At 42.5% G+C, this 24,909-nt stretch overlaps 1 protein-coding gene across 9 annotated transcripts; it reads left to right on the top strand.

Annotated features, from left to right (window-relative positions):
* The first annotated feature begins 802 nt into the window (after positions 1-802).
* Positions 803-23,522, top strand: arhgef19 (Rho guanine nucleotide exchange factor (GEF) 19). Of its 9 annotated transcripts, none has more exons than XM_079360364.1 (17): positions 803-1,237; positions 3,744-3,991; positions 16,206-16,917; positions 17,015-17,506; positions 18,327-18,462; positions 18,551-18,636; positions 18,722-18,978; positions 19,535-19,695; positions 19,790-19,945; positions 20,230-20,359; positions 20,546-20,620; positions 20,718-20,807; positions 21,102-21,265; positions 21,497-21,655; positions 21,763-21,842; positions 21,916-22,023; positions 22,182-23,522. In XM_079360364.1, exons 3-17 carry the CDS (start codon positions 16,227-16,229, stop codon positions 22,334-22,336), a joined length of 2,940 nt encoding a protein of 979 aa, XP_079216490.1. In that variant the 5' UTR covers positions 803-1,237; positions 3,744-3,991; positions 16,206-16,226; the 3' UTR covers positions 22,337-23,522. The 9 variants fall into 9 exon arrangements, with proteins under 9 accessions (XP_079216490.1, XP_079216489.1, XP_079216488.1 ...); XM_079360363.1 differs by having other exon boundaries at positions 1,573-3,991; XM_079360362.1 differs by having other exon boundaries at positions 803-1,280; positions 1,579-3,991.
* The last annotated feature ends 1,387 nt before the right edge of the window (positions 23,523-24,909 follow it).

The raw sequence follows: 24,909 nt of genomic DNA, 5'->3' as shown, positions 1-24,909 counted from the left end.
TACTCCTGTGTCTGCAGTGTTTGGTGTGGTAGCACATGCAACAGAGTTTATTCTGACAGCAACCCGACCACACCCATCACTGTAGCTGGGTGTGTCTATAAGTGAGATTTTAAACAATGAATCACTTCTATTTAGCCCACTGTCAATTTTCTTACAAAGGAGCACTCCACAGATTTAGTAGGAAACATCCAGAATGTTTGGGGAGAACACAGAAACACAGACTAAATCCAACACGAGGCCAAATTTGAACAATTCTGGATCCTGCGTTTTTATTTGATACATCCTCAAAGGGTGACTTTCGAAGGTGCCTCACCTCTCTCTGATAACTCCTCAACAGAAAGGGTAGTAAGGACTTTCTTTGTGCCATAAATACTGCTAGTATGTATACAAAGAATAGTGCAGAACCTCCTCACCCAATCACAGACCAATCAACAGTGATCAGAAGAAGACTGTGCAACATAACCTAAATGAATTCGCTTTAAATACGTGTTTGGAAATATGAGCTAGATTCTATTTTTAGTAGAAATAATTATATTATATTATAATAAAACCAGTGACCTTCTATTGTTCAGGACACTTTCTAGTGTTCAAAGTGTGTCATGAATGTGTCTTAATTCCTCAGACCAAACAAACCCCTGACACACGCTTTTTAGTTCACCACTATTCTTTATTGTTGATGGTAACCCTTCTAGGTAAAAAAAAACCCAGTGATATGTAAAATGTCTCAGCTTATCGATTTATGACTGTAACTGATACTCTGCGATGCAAGGAAGCAGCTGTCTTTATGTCCCCATTATGTCACCTCAAGATGTTAAACATGTTGAAACGTCTTCAACTGTGTCTGCAATGTGTTTGTAAATACAAATATACTGTCCATGTCTGCCGTCCATGGATGCTGAGAATGTTCGTCCTGTCCACTTGAATGCTCGGTGGACTTTCATGTGAAGGAGTTCTTGAGAGTTGCTGCTGTATTGTACTGTAAAGGGAAGTGAAATAGTTCCTTTCTATAGAAAATATTTAGTGTTTGAGCTGTTTTTCATTTAGACTTTTTAGAGAAAAATAAATCTAGTTTGTTGAATGCAAAGACTTTCTCCATGTTGGGACCTGACAGGCTGACGTTCTGTTCTTGCTGTGATCTGGGAATGAACTGTGTCTACAAGCTTCTTTTTTTTTGCTTTCTTCTCTCTCCCAGCCCTTCTCAGAGGATGTAACCTAAACAGCAGGGACCTGCAGACAGGTAGAGAAGACGCTGATTTATTAGGAGTCAGGAACAGGCAGGTGTTCACTGATGATTTCTCCCTTCCTCCTCCTACAAACTCCTCCCAGTGGCTGTGGCCTCAGGCAGCTCCTGAATTTAATGTTATCTTCTCCCCTCCTCTTCCTCCTCACCCTCTCTTCACCCTTTCCTATACTCTCTCCTTCTACCTCACACATTTCACCATTGTAATCCTGACTCTTTTTTTTTTTTTTTTAATATCCACTCTCTTTCTTCTCCCTCCCTCTCCTCTGTCTTGGCCACATTCGTCTCCTAATTGTTATGATTGCTGTGCGTTCCTCTGCCATGGCCTGAAGGAAGAGTGAGTTAGTACATGTCAGCAGGCACAGGTATGCACTGTGGACACCGGCTGGCTCATTCAACCACTGCTGGAGAAGGCGCATGCATGAGCTGCAAAACAAAACTCTGAATCAGCCACAAGGTAACAATGCAGCGAAGGACATGCTACGACATAAACAGACGCATTTGAAAACATTAATTAAAAAAGTGTAACTTTGTAGTGCTAATGAGGCCCATTCAGGCTGACCCACATCAGAGATATAAATTATGATTTGGATTAGCAGCTAGAGAAGTCTGATGTTTTCAGAATGACTTTACTTTTAGAATGTATCTCAATCATTTTATTTTTTCGATGTTTGCACTTTAAAGTTAGACATTTTTTAACTTATTATTAATCTTACAATAACAATAAATATTGACTATTAGCTTTTCCCCCCTACCTTTCCATCCTTCCATTATCTGAACCGCTTTTCCTGTTCGGGGTCGCAGGCGGGCTGGAGCAGATCCCAGCTGTCATAGGGCGAGAGGTGGGGTTACACGCTGGACTGTTGGCCAGTCAATCACAGGGCTGACATACAGAGACAGACAACCTGCCACTCTCACATTCACACCTACGGGCTATTTAGAGTCACCAATTAACCTGCGAGCATGTCTTTAGAGTGTGGGGAGTACCCAGAGAGAACCCACGCATGCACGGGGAGAACATGCAAACTCCAAACACAGAGAGGCTCCTGTCTTTGAGGCAACAGCGCAAACCACTACACCATCATGCAGCTCCCCACATAACTATGCAGAATTCAAATAATACAATTTAAATTTCAATAATTATCTTAATTTGTGCGGCACCCTTTATGAAAAGTACTAAAAGAAAAATAAAATATTTATGGGTGTAATAAACATTGTCAAACAAAAGGATGCCCAACAATCAAAGCAATAATACAAAAAAGCAAAGCTTAGCAAAGAAGACTTCCATCCTGACTCATCACAACTTCGTGATAATGCCCAAGTTCATGAGTCTGAAGAGAAAGTTCTGTTCATAGTTAGTCATCAACCCGAACGGTAGAAACAGCACAAAGAATATGATTAATGTTCTAACTTTAAATTCAACCGCCTCCTGTTTTTCAACCATCAGACTCAGAGCATGATCTGTGTTCATTTGGAGTCTTGTTTCTTGACAGTTAATGACAGCAGGTTCAATATTTACTCTCCTTTAAACTCTGATGTGGTTTCCTCCACCAACTCGTGAGGGACAAGTCAGAATCTTTAGCTCCATGCTAATTTGTTAGCACTTTATATTAGCTTCATTTTTTTTTTTTTTTTTTTTTATTATTATTTTTATTATTGTACATCCTACATTTTATAGAACTAAACATATTTGAAGTTGTTAATGTTCAGAAAATACAATTAGAAAACACATTCTAGTTGGGAAATGTGATTAAAAAGCAAACCCACAAATCATTCCCGAGCTCTTACTGACCTGCTTTAGTCTCACTAAAAAGGGGGACAATTAGACGACCGCTGCCACTGAGCGAACTATAGTGTCCCGAGGTAAACCCGCTCCCCCATCATCGTCACCACCCACCGCCACCATTCCTTTCATGTTTGATTAGTGAACATAGTTGATACAGCAGCGAGCAGGGAAAAAAAGATGAGGGAGTTCAAGCATGTCATAGCAGCTTCTTTCTGTCACCACCTCCCAGTTTGACGTTCAGTGAAAGCTGCATGCACACATAAAAAAGGCACAAGCAATTCTAGCTCTGCAGATAACAGTGCATGCATGAAGACTTGACTAAATGTGAACCATTGCATTCAAGTTAAATTAGAATGTGTAAATATGTGCAGAACAAGTGTACCAAACAGTCTTGCCACACACTTTTTTAAAACTTGGACACACTCTTATCAGGGAGCCACATTTGTCTTTCTACTTCCTCCTCTCTGTGTCTCTTTCTGTGTCAAAGCAGGTGCTGAAATGAAACACTAAACTATTAGAGTTAGAGAACGGGCAAGAGGGGGGAGGAGAGTGAGAGAAAATGAGCTTTCCCCAACAGTAGCATAAAGAGAGAGAGAGCGAGAGAGGGAGGGGAAGGAGCAGGGAGAGCAGAGGAGCGTAGAGAGGGGATCTGCATTGTAAGTAGCTCTGAGAGCAGCAAGTGGTGGCTGTTTTTCAGCCTGTTATTGTTTTCCAGAGGAGGCGGAGAACACAAAGAAGAAGAAGGAGAAGAAGCAAGCAGGGGAGCTCTGATATGAAATGAGTGAGCTGCGTTGGAAATAAAGAGAAGAAGAAGCTGAAGGAGCAGAAGGGAGGACAGAAGCCGGGAGGAACACAAGGCAGCAATGGATAGCAGAGTGGCTCAGACTGACCCTGGGATGGCCTGGATTCACACACTGCTGCTGGCCACCATCCAGCACACACACTAGGCTGCTAACACAGATGAGGTAAAGTACTAAAAAAAACACCTGCAACAATAAGCCTTTCACACAGAAAAGAGAAGAAATCATTCACATTCTTGTCAATATCTTGCTCCGTTGGAGAATTTGACTTCTGGGAGTGAAAGTTGAGCTGTGTTATTTGTCTGAAAGTGCAAGCTTTGCTTTGTGTGGAACACTTGGGAGGAAGCAGTGCAGCTTGTCAGGTGCATTGCCTATACATGACAGCATATATGCTCTGAAGACAAAGGTGGACATTGTCTCCGTATGGGATTCAGGAAACAACACAGCTATGTGATGAAGTATCAGGTGGCAAACACAGGACTCTGTTTGCCTGGGTGTTGTTATGTCTCTGTTGACAAAAGCAGCTGTTTAAGCAGAGATTAAAATATATTTATGCCTCAGGTTTACTCTGGTTTAGAAAGGGAAACTTGCAGAGAGCCAAATAATAAGTCCAAGTAGCTGCAGACATCGAACAAGTGGGATCATTAGTGTTCACTGTTCATGTATTCTCTTTGAAAAAGTTGCTGCTTTCATCTATACTGTTTGCAGCAGTTCCCTGGGCAGAGCAGAGTGGGATGAGCCTTGTATGTGATGGTTACAGTTCAGCAATGAGTTGTTGCAGAGCGGGGCAGGTAAGTGCATGTCTCGAGTATGCTGGATGAGGGGTTGTTAAAAACTGTACACTTGGCGCCGCAGCACACACACAATATTCCTTTTTCCCTTTCACGGGGGCATTTTAGCACAAAAGTCGCCGCGTAAAGAGCCTCAGGTTTTCAGTGTGCGTGTGCTTCCAGTATGTCAATCTGAGTTCATGCACATGTAAGGTTTTTCTCTCTTTGCCCTTGCCTCACTGTCTGTTTGTTGTTTACTCATGTGGAGCCTCCGACTGGTCTTAAGTTGTTCTGCTTCATTAGGGAGATACAGTTCTGACATTCAGCAGACTATGGTTATAAAGCTGCTCCCTTTTTTTATTGTTCTGACCTACAAATACCTGTTACCATACTAGAGTTCTGGACTTTGATACGAAAACAAACGAAAACAAAAAATCATTGAGTTATTTCTTGAGTTTTATCACCAAAAAATGCAGACAAACCCCGGCACGCTGTCTAAATTGCACAAATATGTTGGCAACATGCAGCCTGTGTGACTAAAGATCGGATGTTTTTTCAAGCTTTGGTGCTTTTCATGACCATCTAATATTGAAATAAAGAAGATAGTATCATTTTACAGGAGGCATCAAAGAATGAAACAATTCGACTCACTTTTATAGAGCATGTTTTATTAATAACTGCAGCACAAAGTGATACCTAACAAGCATTATTCAGACTGTCTGTTCAGTGTGTTATATGTAAGCCCCTCTAATGTCTCTCCTTTAATAAGAGGTATAACGGGGGGGTTGATCCTCCGTTGGAGGCAGTAATGGAGGTGTTTCAGGGAGAGAGGGGATCAGTTGAGCCAGCAGGGAAGACAGTGTGTGGAGCTCCGGCTGTTTCTCTACACGTTGTACCAACACATCAGCATAACACATTGTGAATTCATCGACTGAGACACCAATATAACACTGTTGTAAATGTGCGACGATGTCATGACAGCAGAGTTTTGTCACAGCGATGTTTTGGAACCAAGCTCTGAAAATTGATTTGAAGGATTAAAAAATAACAAACAGAAAGTAAGAACAAAGTTGACAACACTGAATCAAAATGATCTGGACTATCAGATTTAGACAAGAAATAAAAGTCTGGAAGTAACTAAGCCACAATAAAGAAGGGATTATAAAACAGTGAAATAACAAAGACATCGACTCGGCCTGAAACAGGACTCCATGTTATAAAGATAAGACTTCCTTAAAGACACGAGAAGCTGTTTCTGAACCTCACTCAAACACCATGTGTGAGAGGTCGGGCTGAGGTGATGGCTGTCTTTTCTGTCTGCCGTCCTGGTGACTAATTGTTTTGTCATGTGAGTTGACTGCTGCTGCTGCTGCTGTGTGTCTGCAGAGTCTGGAGATTCGTATTTTGACTGGAGCACAAATATATAGCTGTGGGCGCTTTCAGAATTATCTGATTTACTACGTTGTGTCTGACTCGATTGCACCACCTGCACATTGGATCGACTTGTAACCAGCACAAAGCATGAATCAGGACCTTGAACTGTTTTACTGCACTTTATGACTGGCTGGAGATCCCCTGTGTGATAGCAAACTGCTCATAGGATCCCTATGAATATTCATCACATCGTAAAAAATTCTGTCGTCGTTGAATACAGACTTTTAATATTCATTTCTTGCAGATGAGATTGAATTTCTGCCTGTAAGCACACTACTTTGCATTTCATTTCCCTGTGCATGCCTGCTCATATCACACACAGATTTATAACCCATCTAACCCCTCCATCTTCCTCACTTCCTCCCTCCCCTCCCAACTGTAATTCTGTCTGGAGCGCACCTGCCCCATCACCTGCCACTCAGACAGTGGCTGTCTGAACGCGTGTGTGTGTGTGTGCGTGTGCGTGTGCGTGTGTGTGTGTGTTGTGGGGAAGCGATCCAGGATACCACACCTCACCCTCCTTCTCCCTAACCTTGCATGCAAATGTCACCTGTGCTCCTTGTGGTATTTACCCTCACGTGCACACCAACACGCTGAGCTGCTAACCTGAACGTGACGGCCTCTCCCGTGTTTGCACAGTTTGACCTGTTTTTTTTTCTTTCTTAAACTAGGCTAAAACCACGAGGCGTCATTGACTGGCCTGCACTTAAAACAAGAGTTACACCGATGTTTTCAATTCGTGTCACTTTCTAGCTCTTTGGCTCGTGGCCTACATAGCAGCAGCCTTAAAAGCCTTAATAACAGTCCTTTCTCCTTCGTGTATATAGTTGAGTATCCGTGTTTGTCTCCTGCTCCGGTTTAGTGGTCAATTTCAGAGGAATGAGCCTGCCGAGTCATCCAGGGAATGTGGGCCTGTGTCTGTGTGTGTGCGTGTGTTTGCGTGTGTGTGTGTGTGTGTGTGGAGGGGGGGGGGGGTTAATTCTAGAGTTGGACATGAACTTGTCTTCAAACCTTAACAATCAATCAGACCACCTACTGAGTTAACAACCTGTGCATTCGCATGGTGATATTAGAGTTATGCTGCCTTAAAAGACTCCAATTGTTCTCGAACAACCAGACTCTAAAGGCAGCAACGCTCAGGATCGGCCCTCTTATGTTAATATGCAAGTCAGAAAATATTTTGGCCCATGCACGAAGGCTAAAACTTGAGCCCGGAGGCGATGTGTGTCAGTGCGGCACACCTGTCTAGCACTGTAGCCCTCAGGTTCTCTCACATTGTGATCCACCCAATAAGACGCGGTGTGTGTTTCACATTTGTTCTTTCACAAGAGGTGTTTGCTTTATTTGCAAATGTGATGCTTTTATGAAAAAGAAAACACAAGCTACACGTAGGTGTTGCACTCGTGTGAAACAGCTCCAGTTAAAGCTTCAGTCAGTCAGAGATGTTTGTTTTCTGCAGTTCATGGCTTTGACCCAGATGACACTGCTGACATTCAGGGGTTTAATTTGGCTCGAGTGGCATCACTTCTGGATGGTCAGCTCCTTAAAATGTGCGTTCCACTTTTTTTTTTTTTTTTTTACCATGATCAGGTTTCAAAACAACAAGCAACTCCGTGGATGGCTTGTCCATACCTGTCCAGATAATAAAGAAGAAGAAGAAGAAGAAGAGTGGGGTGAGGAGGAAGTGCTCGGTGCTCAGCCGGGGGAGAAGTGGAGCAGAAAGCTAGAAAACACAGAGACGAAGAGAGCAGAGAAAACACAGCAGCAGATGAATGTACACAGATGCATCAGCAATTTGTTGTAAAGTAGGTCATCCTCTGGAGAGCTCAGTGGTAGAGGATCAGATCGTAATCAAAGTGCTCTGATTGACAGTTTGGGAACAGCAAACTCTGCTTTCTCCTTTTCAATAAAGCCAACAACAGAAGAAGAAAATCTTAAAGGCATCTTGAGCAGATGCATGAATGACACCCTTTATGTCAGTGTTGCGAAGTGACTACAATGCCTTTGAGGTTTCTCAACGAGAAAAATAACTTGCAAGATTTTGTTCATGATTTTTTTTTTTTTTTAATGATAAATAACTTCACCATTGAATAGATCAACTCAATATTTCTCATGACAACACTCACCAGCAGTGAGTGTGTTTATTTTAACTTTTCTCTGGTGCGTCTCCTGACGATGTAACATCTCTTATATGTTACTAAATCATGAATCATTCCCTTGGAGAGCTTGGCACCAGAGTTTTGTGCCAACATGACTCAAAGCGCAATATAAAGTGTATTTGTAATGGACTATTTCAGCTGCTTGGTAATGCACAATTGGTGCACTAATGACTATTTACAAGAGAGGGATGTTCAATGTGGCTTTGCCTGAAATAAACAAGTGTTAGAGGTGATTAAGTCAGGGTGCCACAGAGGGGATCCCTGATGGGCTTTGAATAGTTTTCAGACAACAAGCGAGCTGAAAGGAAGACGGTATTTATGGAAACCATACGAAGTAGATCAAGAGTAGTTTTGCTGTTTTGATGGTGTCGAGTAACAAACGTGAATATGTTTCAGTATTTCCTTCAGAATGTTTGCTCGGTTTCTAAACTGGACTTCTTTGTATGTGTTTTGAATAATACTCAATGAAATGTCTTTATGGTGAGAGTCATGCAGCAGCAGACATGTAGGACAAGCCAACAGGTAGTTTTAACTTCATGACATTTTTTAGACTCACCTGCTTCCAAGAAATGCCATGTTTTACTCAGTTTGACAGAAAGGGAAAATCGATTCATCACTTTTACTCTATAGTCCAATATGTTTTTTATTGGAGGAATCATGTCAACGTCATTAAGTTTGGACACTTTCTGAGTTATTTACAGGTTTTTTCAAACTTTTGGTTAAGAAATCTCTTTGCTCTTCGATGCACTAAAGTAACCTGCCAAAACATCCTAAATCACTCCTTTTCTTCGGGTCTCTGCTCACAGAGATAACTATTGTCAGTCAGAAGGTACTGATTATGAGATCTTCAGGATTTACTGCGTGTTAGATCCCTGGCCCTCCATCGACTCGGTAGCTTTCGCGACTTATGACAAAGCACCATAATTAGAACGGGTTATTTCCATAAGTTTGTCAATAGCTCCTTTGTGTTTTCCTCTCCTGGCTGTCTCTCAGTATGAGGGGAGAGAAAGGATAAGGGAAGGGGAGGAGGGAAGGTTAAAGGTCCAGAAGTCTTAGCGTTTACGTGTGACATGCTCGCTGTTTTTTTCCAGATTTTAAATGAGACATTGCTGTTCGTCCCTCTCTGTCAGCGGGGATCCCACCGGGTGAGCCGAGGTCAGGGAAGGCTTCTCCGCGTCTTGTCGCTTTCAATCAAAGACAGATAGCGTCTTACACACACGCACACACATTCAGGTGTGCCTTTTGTGTGTCAAAGCTTTGTGTGGCTATAAGCCAGGTTGTCAGTGTGCATCTTGGTAGTGTCTCAGGAGGACGTGGGGAAGATGCCTGAGGCTGCAGAGGAGGATTAAGAGGACCCACACCATGTGTAAACATTTGGGTAACCCCCCCCCCGTCTCACCCCCCCGTCTCACCCTCCTCCCCTCCATGATGGCCTCCTGTAGCCCCTGGGGTGCTCACCTGTCTCAGTGGGTGGAGGCTGCAAGAGGAATGAATCCTTAGAAACTCCCTGACCTCAATTCACTCAACCGTCCTCACACCATTCAGGTGTCTGATCTTCCAAAAGCTTAGCCCTTCATGGTGACACCTGGTTTGTTTTCTCTGATTGGAATTTGAGTCTCGCTCTGTAGTTTGAGTTAGTTGAGATGGAGCCCATAAAAATACCAAGGAGATACAGCCTGGCTTTCAAGCCAGGAATTTTAAGTGAACATATTACATTTTCTACCACCTAAAAGTTAACCTAATAAGATGTTTAGCAAGTTCTGAATTGCCCTCTATGTTTTTATGTCAACATATACTTTGATGAACAGATTTGGATGAAAAATCAGCCAAGCACAAGCTTGCATGATGAAGAGTTGAGTTCAGACTTTATAGCTTTTTGGCTCAAAGCAGCAGCCTGCAACAGCTTCAGCTGCACACTGCTCCGTCGGGTATAAACACGAGAGAAAAGAACCAATCACAGTTTGTGTACAGTAACTTTCAGGTGATTTCCAGCTGCAGATACAGGCAATTACAAAACACAGAGCAAGCAGGGACGAGGCGCAAAGAAAAATGTCAGTCTCGTTGTTTGATAATTCAGGGTATGAAATAAGGATGGAGCAGGGTCTGGTTTTCCAGATGTCCATCTGCAGAGATTAAATACAGCATTCAGTGTCTGACAATCAGAGGAGGCAGCTTTAACTTTATTTGTACCAAATAGTTTTAACGAGCCAATTTCTGCTCTAGTTTTAAACGAGCGTTAGCGTAAATTTAAAAAGAAACAATGATTTTATATGAAGTGTGTGCCCTCCGAGTTATCTCCAAAGTATTTAACCCAACCAGTGGTGACTGCTGTTTGCATGAAGTTGAGTTAATTTTGTCTATAGAAAGCACAGTATCCAATAAATATCTAGTAAACTAATCACATAGATGGGCTCCCTTATCAAACTCTCTTACCTTTTAAATGATAGTTTCAGTGTTGACAATAATTGCTGCTTTGTTATTTTTGGCATGTTATCACAGTCTCATTATAACAACGTCAGCGCTGATGGAAGATGCTCTAAAAACTGTTTTGATACGCAGCACGCAGACACGGGAGTGTGGCGCTCCTCAAAGTGATGCTGACTGATGTCATGTCTTGTCTGGGCAGACAATGCCGGCCTCTTTAGTCTACTGCTTGGCAATTAGTGGTCCGATGTGACCAAGTTAAACTGCGATGTCACAAACACACATGAGCTGCTCACACCACACTGTTAGGACACTCCAGTCTGTCTGTCCAAACACAGCGGCCTGACGCTCGGGGGAGAACCCTGAGAGGGGGAGGGGATTGCACAAACAAGGAGCAGCGTTTGATTAAAACAGTTTGTTGTGTTCATTAATACTGCAGAGAAATCCCTCAATGGGGTTTACAGTGATTTTTATATGTGAACATTTATCACAGCCTCAGTAATGCAACACCGACAGAGTCCTTTTTTTTAATTAAACTTTGCTTCATTTATTGCACACTTACAAAAACAGTCACAACCTTACCTGAACGTGCTGAAGGGAAAACACATGTATTCATGGTTTCACATAAATAAACAGTGAAGCATGTTGACCTTCTCTCTGTGTACATCGTCTCTAACGGTCTGCGTGTATAGCCCTAAAGCTCTGAGTCACCCTGATACCGCCTGAGGACAAAAACCTTCTGGACAGTTGTCCAAATTATATTTTGTATGTGTTTTAACAGGACTAAAGTATTAAGTAATGAAAGAGCCGGACATGTTAATATAACCAATACAGCAGTTCATATTTTCAGCTGCATGTTGAAATGTGTGCTGTGCTCTTGCAGCAGAAAAGTTGAAATTAGTAAAAAAAAAAAAATACACATTAGCAGTCATCAAACAGCTGATTCATGCCATAAATTATTTTTCAAAGAATTGAATTTAAAACATAGAAAATGTATTTTCTTAGTAAGCCCCTTGCCTTTTTATTTTTATTTAACCTTTATTATACCAGGCCCCATTGAGATTAAGAACCTGTTTTTCAGGGGAGATTTTAACGACAGGCAACAACACAAAGACACAACAAGAGACCAAGTGCAATTTACAAAACGCTCAAATAGCATCAAAAGAAAACACACCATGAGTCAAATCTCAAGTATGTAAATGTCAAACTTTCATTTTAGCTTCAGAAACATTTAAGTCAAGTCAAATTTATTCTTATAGCACATTTCAGATGACAAGCACAGACGCAATGTGCCGTGTGTTAGGGTTATGGTTACCCTTAAGGACTTCAGCTCCTCGTGTTTTAAGTCACTCTGCAACAGTTTCCAGGCTGAGGGTGTTTGTTATCAACCTGAAGGATGCAACAACCTCAACACTGAGCACCGTGCGCTCTGATTCTACTGAGGAGTTAAATCCTAAATGATAAGAACTGTAAAGTTGACCATATTCTTAAGGCAACCTTTTAGATTTCATGAATTGGAAACAAAAATATGTCTAGTTTTCTGTTGTGAGCTCTTTCTATCGATGAAGCTGAAATGTCTGATCATCACTGAAAAGCTCCGAATGATTCGAAAGGTATGCTTGGGAGAGAAGTATTTCTCCGCCTTTCTTCAGCACAAACCGCTCCGACAGTGGATCTGTTTGTTTTTAACACCCCCTTCTCCCCCCTGGCAAACATCAAACACACTTAAATGATGTGATTACACAACGTTTGGCTGTGAAAGAAGCTGAATCATCCATATTTATGCGATACAACCCATTAAAAGATTATTCTGAGACCTTCAAGATGAAAAATGTCACGGTGAAAAAAAAAAGAGGCTGGTGGTGTGGCTGAAGGCATTGAAGGCATGCCACAGTGCTGTTCATTAAGTGTGCAGACATGGCGTCTTAGAGCAGCCTGGTGAAATTACAGAGGGGAGGAGGGGAGCTGGCAACAAAGTCCATAACAGTCACAAATAACAGCCTGCTATGACAAGGGAAATTACACGTCTTTGGAATAGAAATTTTAATGGAGTTTTATAATTTTATCAGCCTGAGGAATGTGCAGTGCGTGTAATCGGATGCTTTCATGTTTTGATGAATGCGGCGGTCAGGCTTGGCATCAGTTTTTTGGGATCTTTGAGGTTTCTTGATGGAATAGCAGATAGCTAATTTTCCACAGAGAGCGTGTTGATTTATAGACACTTGGCTGGCGGTGGGGTTTATGTCAACACTCAGTGAGTGGGGTTATCTTTAAAGATGATCATGACATATAGTTGTCTAGATAACACAGCGTTAAAAAGGGAATAATTCACCTCTAATCTCACATGACAGAGTGCACATCGAGGTGCATTAAGTGAAGTTAATGCCGTACTTCTGCAGGAGGATTACACTGTAACCAGTAGTCACATGCAGGCACCAGTGGAGTTTGTGTTTTTTATGCAGCAATGCTCAGAGTGTGTTTATACGGCTCAGTGGCTGCACTATATGAGCTGATCAGTGTAAACAGTTCCCACACCCTCTCAGGTGTCCTGTGCTCAGGGCAGCTCGGCCCAGGCACACTCATAAAGGCTGCTTTGTTTGCAGCAGGGAACAGGTAACCATTTGTACCTGCACTGCTGTGTGTGTGTGTGTGTGTGTGTGTGTGTGTGTGTGTGTGTGTGTGTGTGTGTGTGTGTGTGCGTGTGTGTGTGTGCATACATGCAACGTGTGTGTGTCAGTGTAAGAGAGAAAAAGGGAAAGATAGGATTGACTCGGTCGTCTCCCGTTGCCACAAGAACAGGTGTGGCTTTTCAACAGACTCATATTCACAAAGGTTCAGCACATGTGCGCTCCATAAAAAAGAAGGTAAACGATGATTCTCCGTCTCTTATCCCCGAGGCAACAAACGTCAATATAAACAAATCATTCTTTAAAAAGCATGAATCGATGCTTTAATGCCCTTTATTGTGGCGGTTTGATAATTAACTCTAAAATACAAACACATGCATTGTCACTGTGAGTTATCCATAACATAATAGTCTGTGTGTAACTGAATTATTAAGATTCAAGGGAAGTGACCTGCTCTTAATTACACACCATGAATAAAATGTTGGAGAGGAAAATAAGTGATCACAAATTAAAAGGCCAGTTGTGAGTTAGCAATGTTACCATTTTATTGAAACGTGCCAACTGGCACAAGATATTTAAGCTATTTTATCATCCAACTTCGACCCCTCATAGAACAGAAGTTTGAAGAGCTCAGAAAAATAGAAAAAAGGAAACAACAAAGATATATCATAACCTTTCCAAAGACGAGTTTGACCTACAATCTGTTTAGACCTTGTTACTGTATTTAAGGGAAATATATTCTGTGTATATTAAAATCTGTGTACATTCATGAATAGAGAATCTGTGGGCATGTGGCCTGTGTGTCAGAAGTGTCATGGTGTCTTTTTGTAGTCCTTGTAGTATCAGCGACTACAGTTTACTGTAAGAAGTGTTGAAACCCCTTTGGCCATGATGCAATCCTGGACCCATTAAACTCCTCACCATTCTTTATAGATATGCATGCATGTACTGCTAATGCTCTGATGTTAGCTGTCCCCTCTTAAGTGCGACCCTCATTCACATTTGCAGCTCATGAAAAACAAAGTCTGTAGTCCTTTATCAGTATCTGCAGGCTGCACTGTAACTGACACTCATTGTAACAGAAGTCTTACATCTAAAACGACACTGTATGCCATAGCGCCACCAAAGCAAGCTACGGTTCTCTGTTTATTTGACTTATCGAAGATATTGCTAAGTTGATGCTATTAGGCCAAATGTGGCAAGAAAAACAAAACCACTGGATTAAGACCTGACTTCAGTTAACCAGACTAACTGCTCGCTAACCTGAGCTGACAGGAAGAACCAGAGTGATGGATGAGAAGAGATCTCAGGTGAAAGGTGAGAGTGCTGAGGATGTCTCTTCCTCTGTCTGTCTGACTCAAGTGGTATCCTGTCTGGAAGTTGTGCGTTGCTATTTGTGTATGTGTGTGTGTGTGGTGTGTGTAGAGATGTTAAGTACAGGGGCTGAATGCAGCCCACAGAGTGGTCTCTAATTAAAGCAGGAAGACACGGCTCAGGAGACACACTTACCTAGATTTCAGCGTAGTGTGTGTGTGTGTGTGTGTGTGTGTGTGTGTGTGTGTGTGTGTGTGTGTGTGTGTGTGTCCATGCAGGCACATGTGTGTGTCTGGGATCTGACTGGGAAGCATCCTGCACGCTTCAATAGTTTTAGAATCCATCTTGTAAATTCCAGGAGAATCCACTCAGTGTGTGTGTGTGTGTGTGTGTGTGTGTGTGTGTATGTGTGTGCATGTGTGTGTGTGTGTGTGTGTGTGTGTTTGTGTGTGTGTCATACATCCTTAATGAGGCTGCAGGATTCTTAACATGAGCTATTTTTGGAGCAATTTCTGCACCAGCTAAACCTTCACGTACTGTCTGAACACTTTTGAAATGCACTCAGCACTGCTTATCGTTCATTATAATTGAATAGTTGATGTAACACTTGGTCGAGTCTGTGGAATCTTCTGGCGACACTGAGCCAAGCAGCTAACAGAGAGTTGTGTTCAGTCAACTGTTGGCTTATTTGGTAGCTGGATAAGTGGCCTGTTGCTGTTTTTTCTACAAGACACACTTAGTTTTCATGTCCGTCCTCCTCTGTTTTCTGTTTCATGTTTTTATGCCGACATCCGCAGCACTATAATTGAAGGTACAGAGAGCAGCGGTGTTGAAAAGCAAAGACATTGTGGAAGTGCAACAATCTGCTGTTCCTAGAGCTTCCACTTGGGGCAGGCTGCAGAAGACGAAGAATCCCCATTAGGTCCCATATTACAATGTACATTTTTACAACAGAATGAAACGTGGTACAAAAAAAGAATCAGTCGTTGTCTCTTTAGCTCATTTCTGAACTGTGCATGAATTAGTCATTGAGACAGAATTCCTGTTTGACGCTGTCCTTACTGTCTTTATTTTAGATATATGACAGTGAATAGAGTCTGAAACTGGGAGAGGGGGGGGGGGGGGGTGGTGACATGCAGGAAAGGAGTCACAGGTCGGATTTGAACCAGGGGGGCCCCACTCTCGAGGACTAACCGCTAGACTTGCGCTGCCGCTCAACTTACTTTTACAAACATTAAAACATTCATGAAAGATTGAAAAATGCAATGCTTACTAACATTCTGCTAATCCTGTTGAAATTAATGTCTTATATATGTGGATTTACTGGCTGGTAAGAGAGGTTTGTTTGATTCAAATATATAGTACTTGATTATTTGTGTATATTCTTTTCACCAGGTTGTTAAGTCTTCACTATGTGGTCATAATTGTTCCAAAGGAAATGTTTCAGTATGAATAAATAACTGTAATACAGAATAAATACATTCATTTAAAATCTCTTCTGTCCTTGGTTTTCTAGTTTGCATTAAAATGAAACAAAGGTAAATCAAGTTGGAACTCCTCATGCAAGAAATGTTCCCTTGCAGAAAACAACACAACAGTTATTTTAGGTGGATCACACGCATTAATATGTTCCTGTTCTCTTCTTTTGCAGCTCCCATGTGTTCATTCAGCCATGCTCCCTGGTTATGGATTCTCACCTTTTCCTGATTTCCAACCCCACCGTCACACTTTTCACTGCCGAGGAGAGAGCCCCAGCATGTGGATCCCTGCCTCAGGAGAGTCCCAGGCTCTGAACGAGGCCCAGGAGGACAGGCCTCTCCTCCATCCCTGCCACCACAAGCATGTAGCAGTGTGCCAGCAGGAAACGCTGGCTTTTATTGAGATACAACCAACAGTGACACCTAAAATAAACGGACTTGGCTCTCCGAGGCAAACTGTAATTCCAGACACACAATGCACAACACAATCCCAGCCCCTGAATGGATTAAAACACACACTAAATCAACTGAATGACATGCAGAGGAGCTGCCATAGGACACGCCATGAGCATGAAACGACTTTGAATTTGAACTCTGAAACACCTGTGGGAGACAGTGATCTCAAATGCCATAATGGTATCAGGACTTCTTTGCAGGAGCAAACTGAAAAGCCACGTTGTGTCACAACACTGTGTCGACCCCTCCACGCTGCTCTTAGCCTCCCTCTGTCCTTACCTCTGTCCTCTTTATACACAAACGGGGACTCCTGGGAATCTCAGGCGCCTTGCTCCCCATCCTCGCCTGAAGGTCCGGGTTTTCAGGGTCCGGATTCCTGCCAGCCACAGAGGAGGACGTCCCAGGGTTCACTGAAAGAAAAGTCTATCCGTGAGAGTGAAGCTTCTTTCACTATGGATGTAGTTGACATAACAAATTCACTCAAGTCACTTTGTAACTGTTATCTAATGAGTCTTTTTGTTTCCAGGACGAAAGATGCAGGTTTATTCTCCAGACAGCCTGAGCGATGACTCTCTCAGCAGCCCAATCCTGGATCCAGACTTCATCTTCCCAGGACCTTTTGCATCTTTCCTGGAGGAGGACATCAGTGGACTATCATCACTGGAGGCCATGTCAAGTGCGTCCTCCACAGACGGTGTCACTGATCTCTCAAACCTCAGTCATGATGACATTTTTAACCTACCTGAAGAACCACTGCAGATTATAGAGGACTCGCTTCCCTGTCTCGTGGAAGACGGCAGGACTGTAGAGACATTTAGCGCCACGGGGGGGAGCTTTATGACACGCAGTCGCTACGGGGATCAGGAACGGCGGCGCTTCTCAGCTTCAGAACTCATATCCAGACTGCAGCTGTCTCAAAGGAAGAACTCCTTCACCTTAAAGCTGGGGAAGTCGTTGTCTGCTCGGGTCGCCTCCCGGGACAGACAGAACTCCAACAGCTTCAGCCCCAACCTGGACTGTGAGTAGACACAACAACCAACATCCTGCAAGTGTTACAAGAGACCAAGTAAACGTATAATAACCATTTACAAAACAATATCACATACCACATTCTGAGTATGCAGATTGGGAAAAAGTGCTAATGGCTTCATATCCCTTTAACTCATTTACTGGGATTTAAACTATTCTTTATAAAGCCTTATATAAATCATTTTTTAATACTGAATTAAACAAAGAGTGGTTTCAAAATTAACACAGTAATTACATTTTTTGCAGATCAGATCTATAACCTGTTTTCATTTCAATCAGATAAATTTGTTTCAGTCCAAATGTGTTTGCTCCCTTTATCAAATCTCTACGTGTCTTTTGCTCGTATGCACGTCAGCTTTCAACGTCCACATCAAGTCCAAAGGGACAGACGTTTATGAGGAGTTGTGTGCTACGATCACACCTCAACATCAGTGAGTCCGGTTGGAGATGTTCTCCTTTAAATATTCACTTTGGGGATAACTGTGAGGATTCACCCCTCTGCTCAGTCCTCTGAAGCCCTGTGCCATTTCACCAGCCCTATTGGCTGACTGCATCTGGAGGGGACATCCCATCTCTAAACATGGCAGACACAGTGTCTCCAGCTATTAGCTTCACTATCAAAAACACTTCATCACATTAATTATTCAGTGTCACGTACTCACCCCTCCTAAATCCTAAATCTATCCAAAAAGAATCAAGAAACCACCACACAATATAGCTCCTCTGTCAGCCTGTAACCAAAGAGTAACACCAAACACTGCCTCTTGCTTCATGTCATACGTGCTCCTTCTGCTTATTGCTCTCTTTAGGTAAGTCCAACACCAAGCACCGCAGCTCGGGTGGTTCTAGTGATAGCGCCCCCCAGAGTCCTGTAGGACTGGCACCATCTCTGCCACCCAGCAGTGATAACGGTATGCCTTTACATCGGTGGAGCACAAAACTCGGGTAAATACACACTTGGAGTTTTTCAACCCAAAATCTGAAAGTTTATAAAGATATGCAGCACTCATGAGAAATCCTGTTTACTTCACAGGATGAGAAAGAAATCCATAGAGGAGGACTCGGGCACTCTTCCTACTGTTGCAAATTCAAATCGCTTATCAAGGTTTTTGCCGAGCTGTAAGTTGAAAACTATAATAAACTCCTTAATACTTAAACTGAGACTTGATTGTAACCCAGTTGTCTCTTTTGATATGTCCTTTAGCCATTCTGTACCAGGAATACAGTGATGTTGCCATCAACAGAGAGATCCAGAGGCAGCAGGGGAAAGAGCCGGGGACAGAGGAGGAGGGGCTCAGGGACGAGGGGTCAGACGGGACCCCATCTCCTTCTAATCTGTCTCCATCCAGCTCTTTTCGCTCATCACGAGGATCTGCCTTTGCACTGTGGCAAGACATCCCAGACGTTCGATCCAGCGGACAGCTCGACAACTTCAGCAATGAGGAAAGAAAGCTGCAGGAGGTAAATAAGATTTTTCATTTATACGGACAAAGTTTCCTGCATCAGCTGAGCGTTAGTGTGGACTCTTGATGATGCCACTACACATCACTGTTGCCTGACAGTCCCATAGTCAGCATAAAACATGGACGTAGTCTCTCTGATGTTGGGGTCTGAGGTTGAGTTTTGAAGCCAAATGACGGCAGTTACCATATTAGAAACAGTTTGTCGTTTTAGTAACGGTCAACAATGTGTAGAGGTGATCCTTGCATCGACTGTCATCCCCAGAGCTGAAAGCGTAGGAGCGTCTTTAGGCTGTGTTTCACCATTGAGCTGTTCTTCCTCCACTCTTGCTCCCTTCTTAGCTTCAATCAAAGTCCACTTTGTGGATTTTTGGACTTTTACCCGTCCAGTCTACTACCTGTCATGCTGTTATTGTTTGTGCACGGCTCTTTGAACAACCAAGCAGCTAACATAACAAAAATAATATATTGCAAGCCATTGCAATAAAATATGCATGTGGCAATTAAGTAGATCATGCTCTGCAGATGCCTGTCTCACTATGTCTTCCATAACTCAGGCAAAGTTTGAGCTGGTGACGTCGGAGGCGTCGTACATCCGCAGTCTGACCATCGCAGTGGACCACTTCATGTTGTCCCAGGAGTTGACGGAGTGTCTCGGAGCTCAGCATAAGCAGTGGCTCTTCTCCAAGCTGCCTGAAGTCAAAGATGTCAGTGAGAGGTGAAGTGATACACTTTTTGATACGCCTCTGTTGCCCTCAGGTCACCTCAAACACCTTTTTACTCTAATGGTAATTTTTTTTTTTTGCTGTCAGTAGGTTTCTTCAGGACCTGGAGCGGCGGTTGGAAGAAGACATTCTGCGTTTTGATGTGTGCGACATCGTCCTGGATCACTGCCCGGCTCTGCGAAGAGTTTACTTACCTTATGTAACCAACCAGGCCTATCAGGAGCAGACCTATCAGCGGTTACTGTGAGTGAAATCAACTTACATAAATCATCTGTTGAAGTACTGTGTAGAGCTCCTTCTGATCAATGCTCATAGAAAGCTGTAGAGCACAGAGTCCAACTGTTTCTCTCTGGGTGTCCAGGATTTCCTCTCAGGGTGTTCAGGTGTAATTTCACACTTACATGACTTAACTTGTGGATTGTTCATACAGAGCAGATGAACATTTTTTTCTGAGTGTGAAAACTATGCTGGGATTTGAACTCAATCTGCTCAAAGTCATTCAAGTTGTTCTGTGAATTTCCTCACAGACACGAGAACGCTCGTTTCCCCGGCATCCTGGCTCGTTTGGAGGAGGACCCCGTCTGCCAAAGACTTCCTCTGACCTCTTTTCTAATCCTCCCGTTTCAGAGGATCACGCGGCTTAAGATGCTGGTCGAGGTACGTGATTGAACATTCGCTGCAGAATTCATGTTCGCACTTGTAACCAAATTACACAGAACTGCAAATGGGCTCATATTTGGACCAGACTCAGGAGTTTACCTCAGCTGTATTTTTCCCTGACAGTGCTTAAGTAGAGTATTGATTTCTCTCTGGCATGTCTTCAAAAACATCTTTATTTTTCAGAATATCTTAAAGAGGACAACTCCCGGCTCCCGAGATGAGGACACTGCCACGAAAGCTTTCAATGAGCTGAAAAAGGTGGTGTTTATGATCCGTAATAGCACGTTGGCGGAGCAGCAGTATTATGGCTGGTGAGGCACAACAGTAATGACCGTGTTGATGTTTGTCTCCGTAGATCATCAAAGAATGTAACTCCAGTGTGCAGTCCATGAAGAGGATGGAGGAGCTCATTCATCTCAATAAGAAAATTCATTTTGAGGGAAAGGTGACTGAACATCTTTTTGTCCTGATGCTTCATTTATTTATTATTGTATTATTTTAAAGATTTATTTTTGGGCATTTTTAGTCTTTATTATTGGAGGAGGGCAGTGGATGGGGAGACCAGGGAGGGAGAGTGGGCATAGACATGCGAGAGGGGAGCCACAGGCCGGACGTGGACCCGGGCTGCCCGCTCGAGGACTATAGCCTCGATGCACGGGGACGCGCGCACTGCCACTGAGCCACCAGCGCCCCCTATTTATTCATTTTTTTAACCGTCATCTTTTCCATTTGTTTGCAGATCTTTCCTCTGATCTCTCAGTCCCGCTGGCTGGTGAAACACGGTGAGCTCCTGGAGGTGGACACTCAGATGATGAGCATTTCTGGATCGAAGCTCAAGTTGCCGACCAAACCTGTGTACCTCCACCTGTTCAATGACTGTCTCCTGCTGTCTCGGAGGAAGGAGTGAGTGATCTGCAGTTTTCTACCAAACAGACCAATGACCTCCACATTACACCAACTCATGATGTATTCATTCATTTTATCATGCTAAAGTATAGGCTCACTTTTTCAAGTCTGTCGTAATGTAACACTCACAGGCCACAAGTTTAAAAGGTAAAAATGGTGTTACTGTCAGGTTTGAATAAATGGACTTTATTGGCTTGCATTGTAATAAAATGACGTCTTTCTTTGCAGCACATGGAAATTCATGGTGTTTGTGCACGCCAAGATCAGAGAGTTGAAAGTGAAGGATCTCAGTCAGAAGCTGCAGGGAATCTCAGGCTTCATCTTCCACCTGCAGTTGTGCGAAGGCCAGCAGCTCAAACACCAGATCCTGCTGAAGTCACACACTGAGTGAGCAACCACGCAGTGCAGTGAAAACAATCTGTCCTCTTCAGTCCAGTCTTCATAGTCTGACTGACGTTTTCTTTTTGTGTGTGTGTGTGTGTGTGTGTGTCCAGGAGCGGAAAGCAGAGATGGATCACAGCCATGTTTCCATCTAATCCGCTGGAAGACATCGAGCAGGCCAGCGAGAATGATGGTCAGCAGAGAGCTTTAGGTGCAACATCAGTCTTAAAAAGTGTAAACCTCTTATTCATCTTTGTTTTTCTTAGTAGATATCTCTCAGGTTCAGTGCATCAAGAGCTACCAGGCCCAAGAGCATGATGAGCTAACGCTGGAAAAGGCGGACATTCTTCATGCTAAGACCATTACAAGTGACGGTAAGAGTTTGGATAGAGTCTTCTCTATCAGATTAACTGCATTCCATGTTAAACCTGCTCCTAAATGTATGTGACGTGAGGACTTAAAGAGCTGATGTTTGTGTATCTGAACAGCATTAGATGTCAGGGTCTTATTGGTGTCTGTGTTCTCTGACCAGGCTGGGTAGAAGGCATCAGGCTGTCTGACGGCGAGCGGGGCTGGTTCCCCAAAACCTACGTGGAGGAAATCACGAGTCGCAGCGCGCGCCTTCGTAACCTCAGAGAAAATATTCGCATAAAATGTGTCACGCAGAAACTGGTGGGAGAAGACTGACCGTTTTTACTGCCACTTGTTCTATGTCAAAGGTGCATTTCACTTACTAAGTTGCTGTTAGTAAGCTTCTGGATGTTTTTATTGTTTTAGATGGATGTGGGACCTTCTGTGTGTTTAGTATGCAGCTGCTAAAAGAAGCTGGCGTTTTGGTTCTAGTATGGATGCTAAACTGTGTAGCAACATGTTCCTTAAGCATGTTGGCTTTAAAGCTTTTAATGCTGCTTTTCATTGTCAGTATAAAAGACTCTTATGTAATAAGAGTCTTTTGACAAAAGTTCACATTGGGACATTTGTCACCGTTTTGCCAAACAACATGTCCAATCTTTTTAGAAGATTTTGCCATTCTAATGAAAATTAAAATAAAGCTAATATAATAGTTAAAGGAGTAATAATTAATTCATGTGTTCTTTCTCTGAATGCATCATCATGATCATGTGTTGAGGAGTCGGTGTGATGTACATGTAACATGTATACGACGTTTGTCCAAAGGTAAACTTGCAGACTTCACAGTTCGTGCCAGAGAAGAAGCACAATGAGGCTGAGTCAAAGTGTGCCACTTTATTTCCCTCTGCAGTGCTTCATGTCAGCAGGACTGTCTAACCACGCACAGCAGATTCATTCATGTCATATCTCAACATCAGAAAGAGGCTGCAGGCGGATCCTGCTGCAGAGCAGAGCTGCACATGAAAGGCCTGTCGTCCTTCCTGCTTTTTTAACCATGACAGAAAGAACAATTTAAGATAACTAAAGGAAGAACACGTCTATGCCCCTTATTTAATAACCACATTTGCTTTTTGATGTGTTGAGTCCATGCAGTATCCTCTGACATATACTATTCACTGACTTTAGCTGCAATCTGGGTGTTTGAAGTCAGCTGATTGGCATGACGAGGAATATTTTCTTTCCAAATTCATAAATATCACGTTCTCTTTTTGCATTACTGAATGACATTTTCTGTGATATCTGTAAAAGAATGCAAATAATCCCATTTGCTATATAAGGCTAACTACATGGGCTCACCATGCAAAGACTCAAAATAATGTTTAATGTCCACTGCCAACTGGAATTACCCATGAAGCTAAAACTTTTGCCCTCTGCCAAATGGCTGCACGGCCTTTTTTTAAATTTGATCTCACCAACACCAACACGTTTGTATTCGTCTTCAACTAGTCTTCAACATATGCACCGTTTAGAGTCAAAGACAGTGCAGGGAGGGGAGGAAAGTATTTGGACAACAGACCTCATCCTTTGAAGTCACTTGTTCATACAGAAAGCCTGAGCCTTAAACTATAATCCAGGGGTTCTCACCCTTTTCATGCCTGTGACCCCACTTTGACCTCACAAAACTCTGTGGACTCACACATCCAAAAAACATCTAAAACACATTTAAAACACATCCAGCTCTCTGCTCAAATGATTCACTTTCAAATCACCTGATAGTTTATGTTCTGCTGTGTTGGAAGAAAGCATTCATTTTAGATCACATTAAGGCTTTTCAGGTATATTACTGCAGTCAGGAAGAAAGGCAAAACCAGTTATCCAAAAAGGAAGGATTTTATTCTTCTCAGTGTATGATGTGTTCAGCCAGGTGAATGCTGGACGCACGGATGACAGACAGACTGAGATCCTGCATGTTTTTCACTTTTTAAAGATTACAGCCAACAGTAGCCTGCTGAACTGGAGGAATGATCCAATATATTTTATTTTGATCAATAATTAGACATTTCAGGGGACACAATTTAAATTCAAAATGACTCCATTTGGGGTCAGGGCCCAAAGTTGGGAAAGCCTGCTATAATCGATCTCCAATGTTACCAGTACAGCACTATAAGCTCTGCAGAATCTAGTTTTTTATACATCACATTTTGACTCGATATTTGTTGACATTCAGAAAATATTAGAGAGTCTGTAAATCCGCCATGTCCCTCCTAAAAGCAGAAAATAGACTTCTGACAAATTTACCTTTGGACATCTTTATGTTGACTGTCTGTGAGGTATGAGTGCAAGTTTAGCTTCACATTTACTTTAACATTTAAATTTGTTCAGTCCTCACTGAATGAAACTCGACATTTTGAGATATTAGCACTAAATGATATAAAGACCTACAACATCCACATTATTCCCTGAATAAGTTAATCAAGCATTCTCAAACAAACCAAAGCTCAGTGTAACTGAGCGGAGACCGGCCTTAAATGAACCACTATAATCTCCATTCAGAGTCGAACGCCCGTCTCATTTCTCTTTCTGTAACTGAAGTGGTTGCTGTCGCAGCGTGTATATTTATACTCCTCTAGCTGGATGTTCTTTCAGGAGATTCTTGTGTAAATGATCTTTACTGTAGATGGTCTCGTGTATAAAGAGTAGAGAATGGTTTCTGTAATTTATGAACAAAGATCGGACAAATATTATCACAATCTTTAACTTTTTAGATGATTTTTTTCTAATACGGCAATAAATATAAAACCTGTTTTACACTGGATGTTTGCTGGATCTGTGCACACTACTGTAAATGTTTAATCATTGAAATAAATACTCACATTTTATGTCGTGTTGTGTAATGAATGACTCTGACG

Source organism: Symphodus melops, assembly GCF_947650265.1.
Source record: "Symphodus melops genome assembly, chromosome: 13".
Lineage (NCBI taxonomy): Eukaryota > Metazoa > Chordata > Actinopteri > Labriformes > Labridae > Symphodus > Symphodus melops.
The sequence above is the reverse complement of the archived record's forward strand: the minus strand, read 5'-3'. Positions and strand labels throughout refer to the sequence as shown.

What these genes read in the sequence shown, in the direction of transcription:
- arhgef19 (XM_079360356.1), top strand. Translation starts at nt 4,561, where the DNA reads ATGAGCCTTGTATGTGATGGTTACAGTTCAGCAATGAGTTGTTGCAGA. An exon ending in CTGCTGAAGTCACACACTGA is followed by an intron (nt 21,656 to 21,762) that starts GTGAGCAACCAC and finishes GTGTGTGTCCAG; the next exon opens with GAGCGGAAAGCAGAGATGGA. An exon ending in TAAGACCATTACAAGTGACG is followed by an intron (nt 22,024 to 22,181) that starts GTAAGAGTTTGG and finishes TTCTCTGACCAG; the next exon opens with GCTGGGTAGAAGGCATCAGG.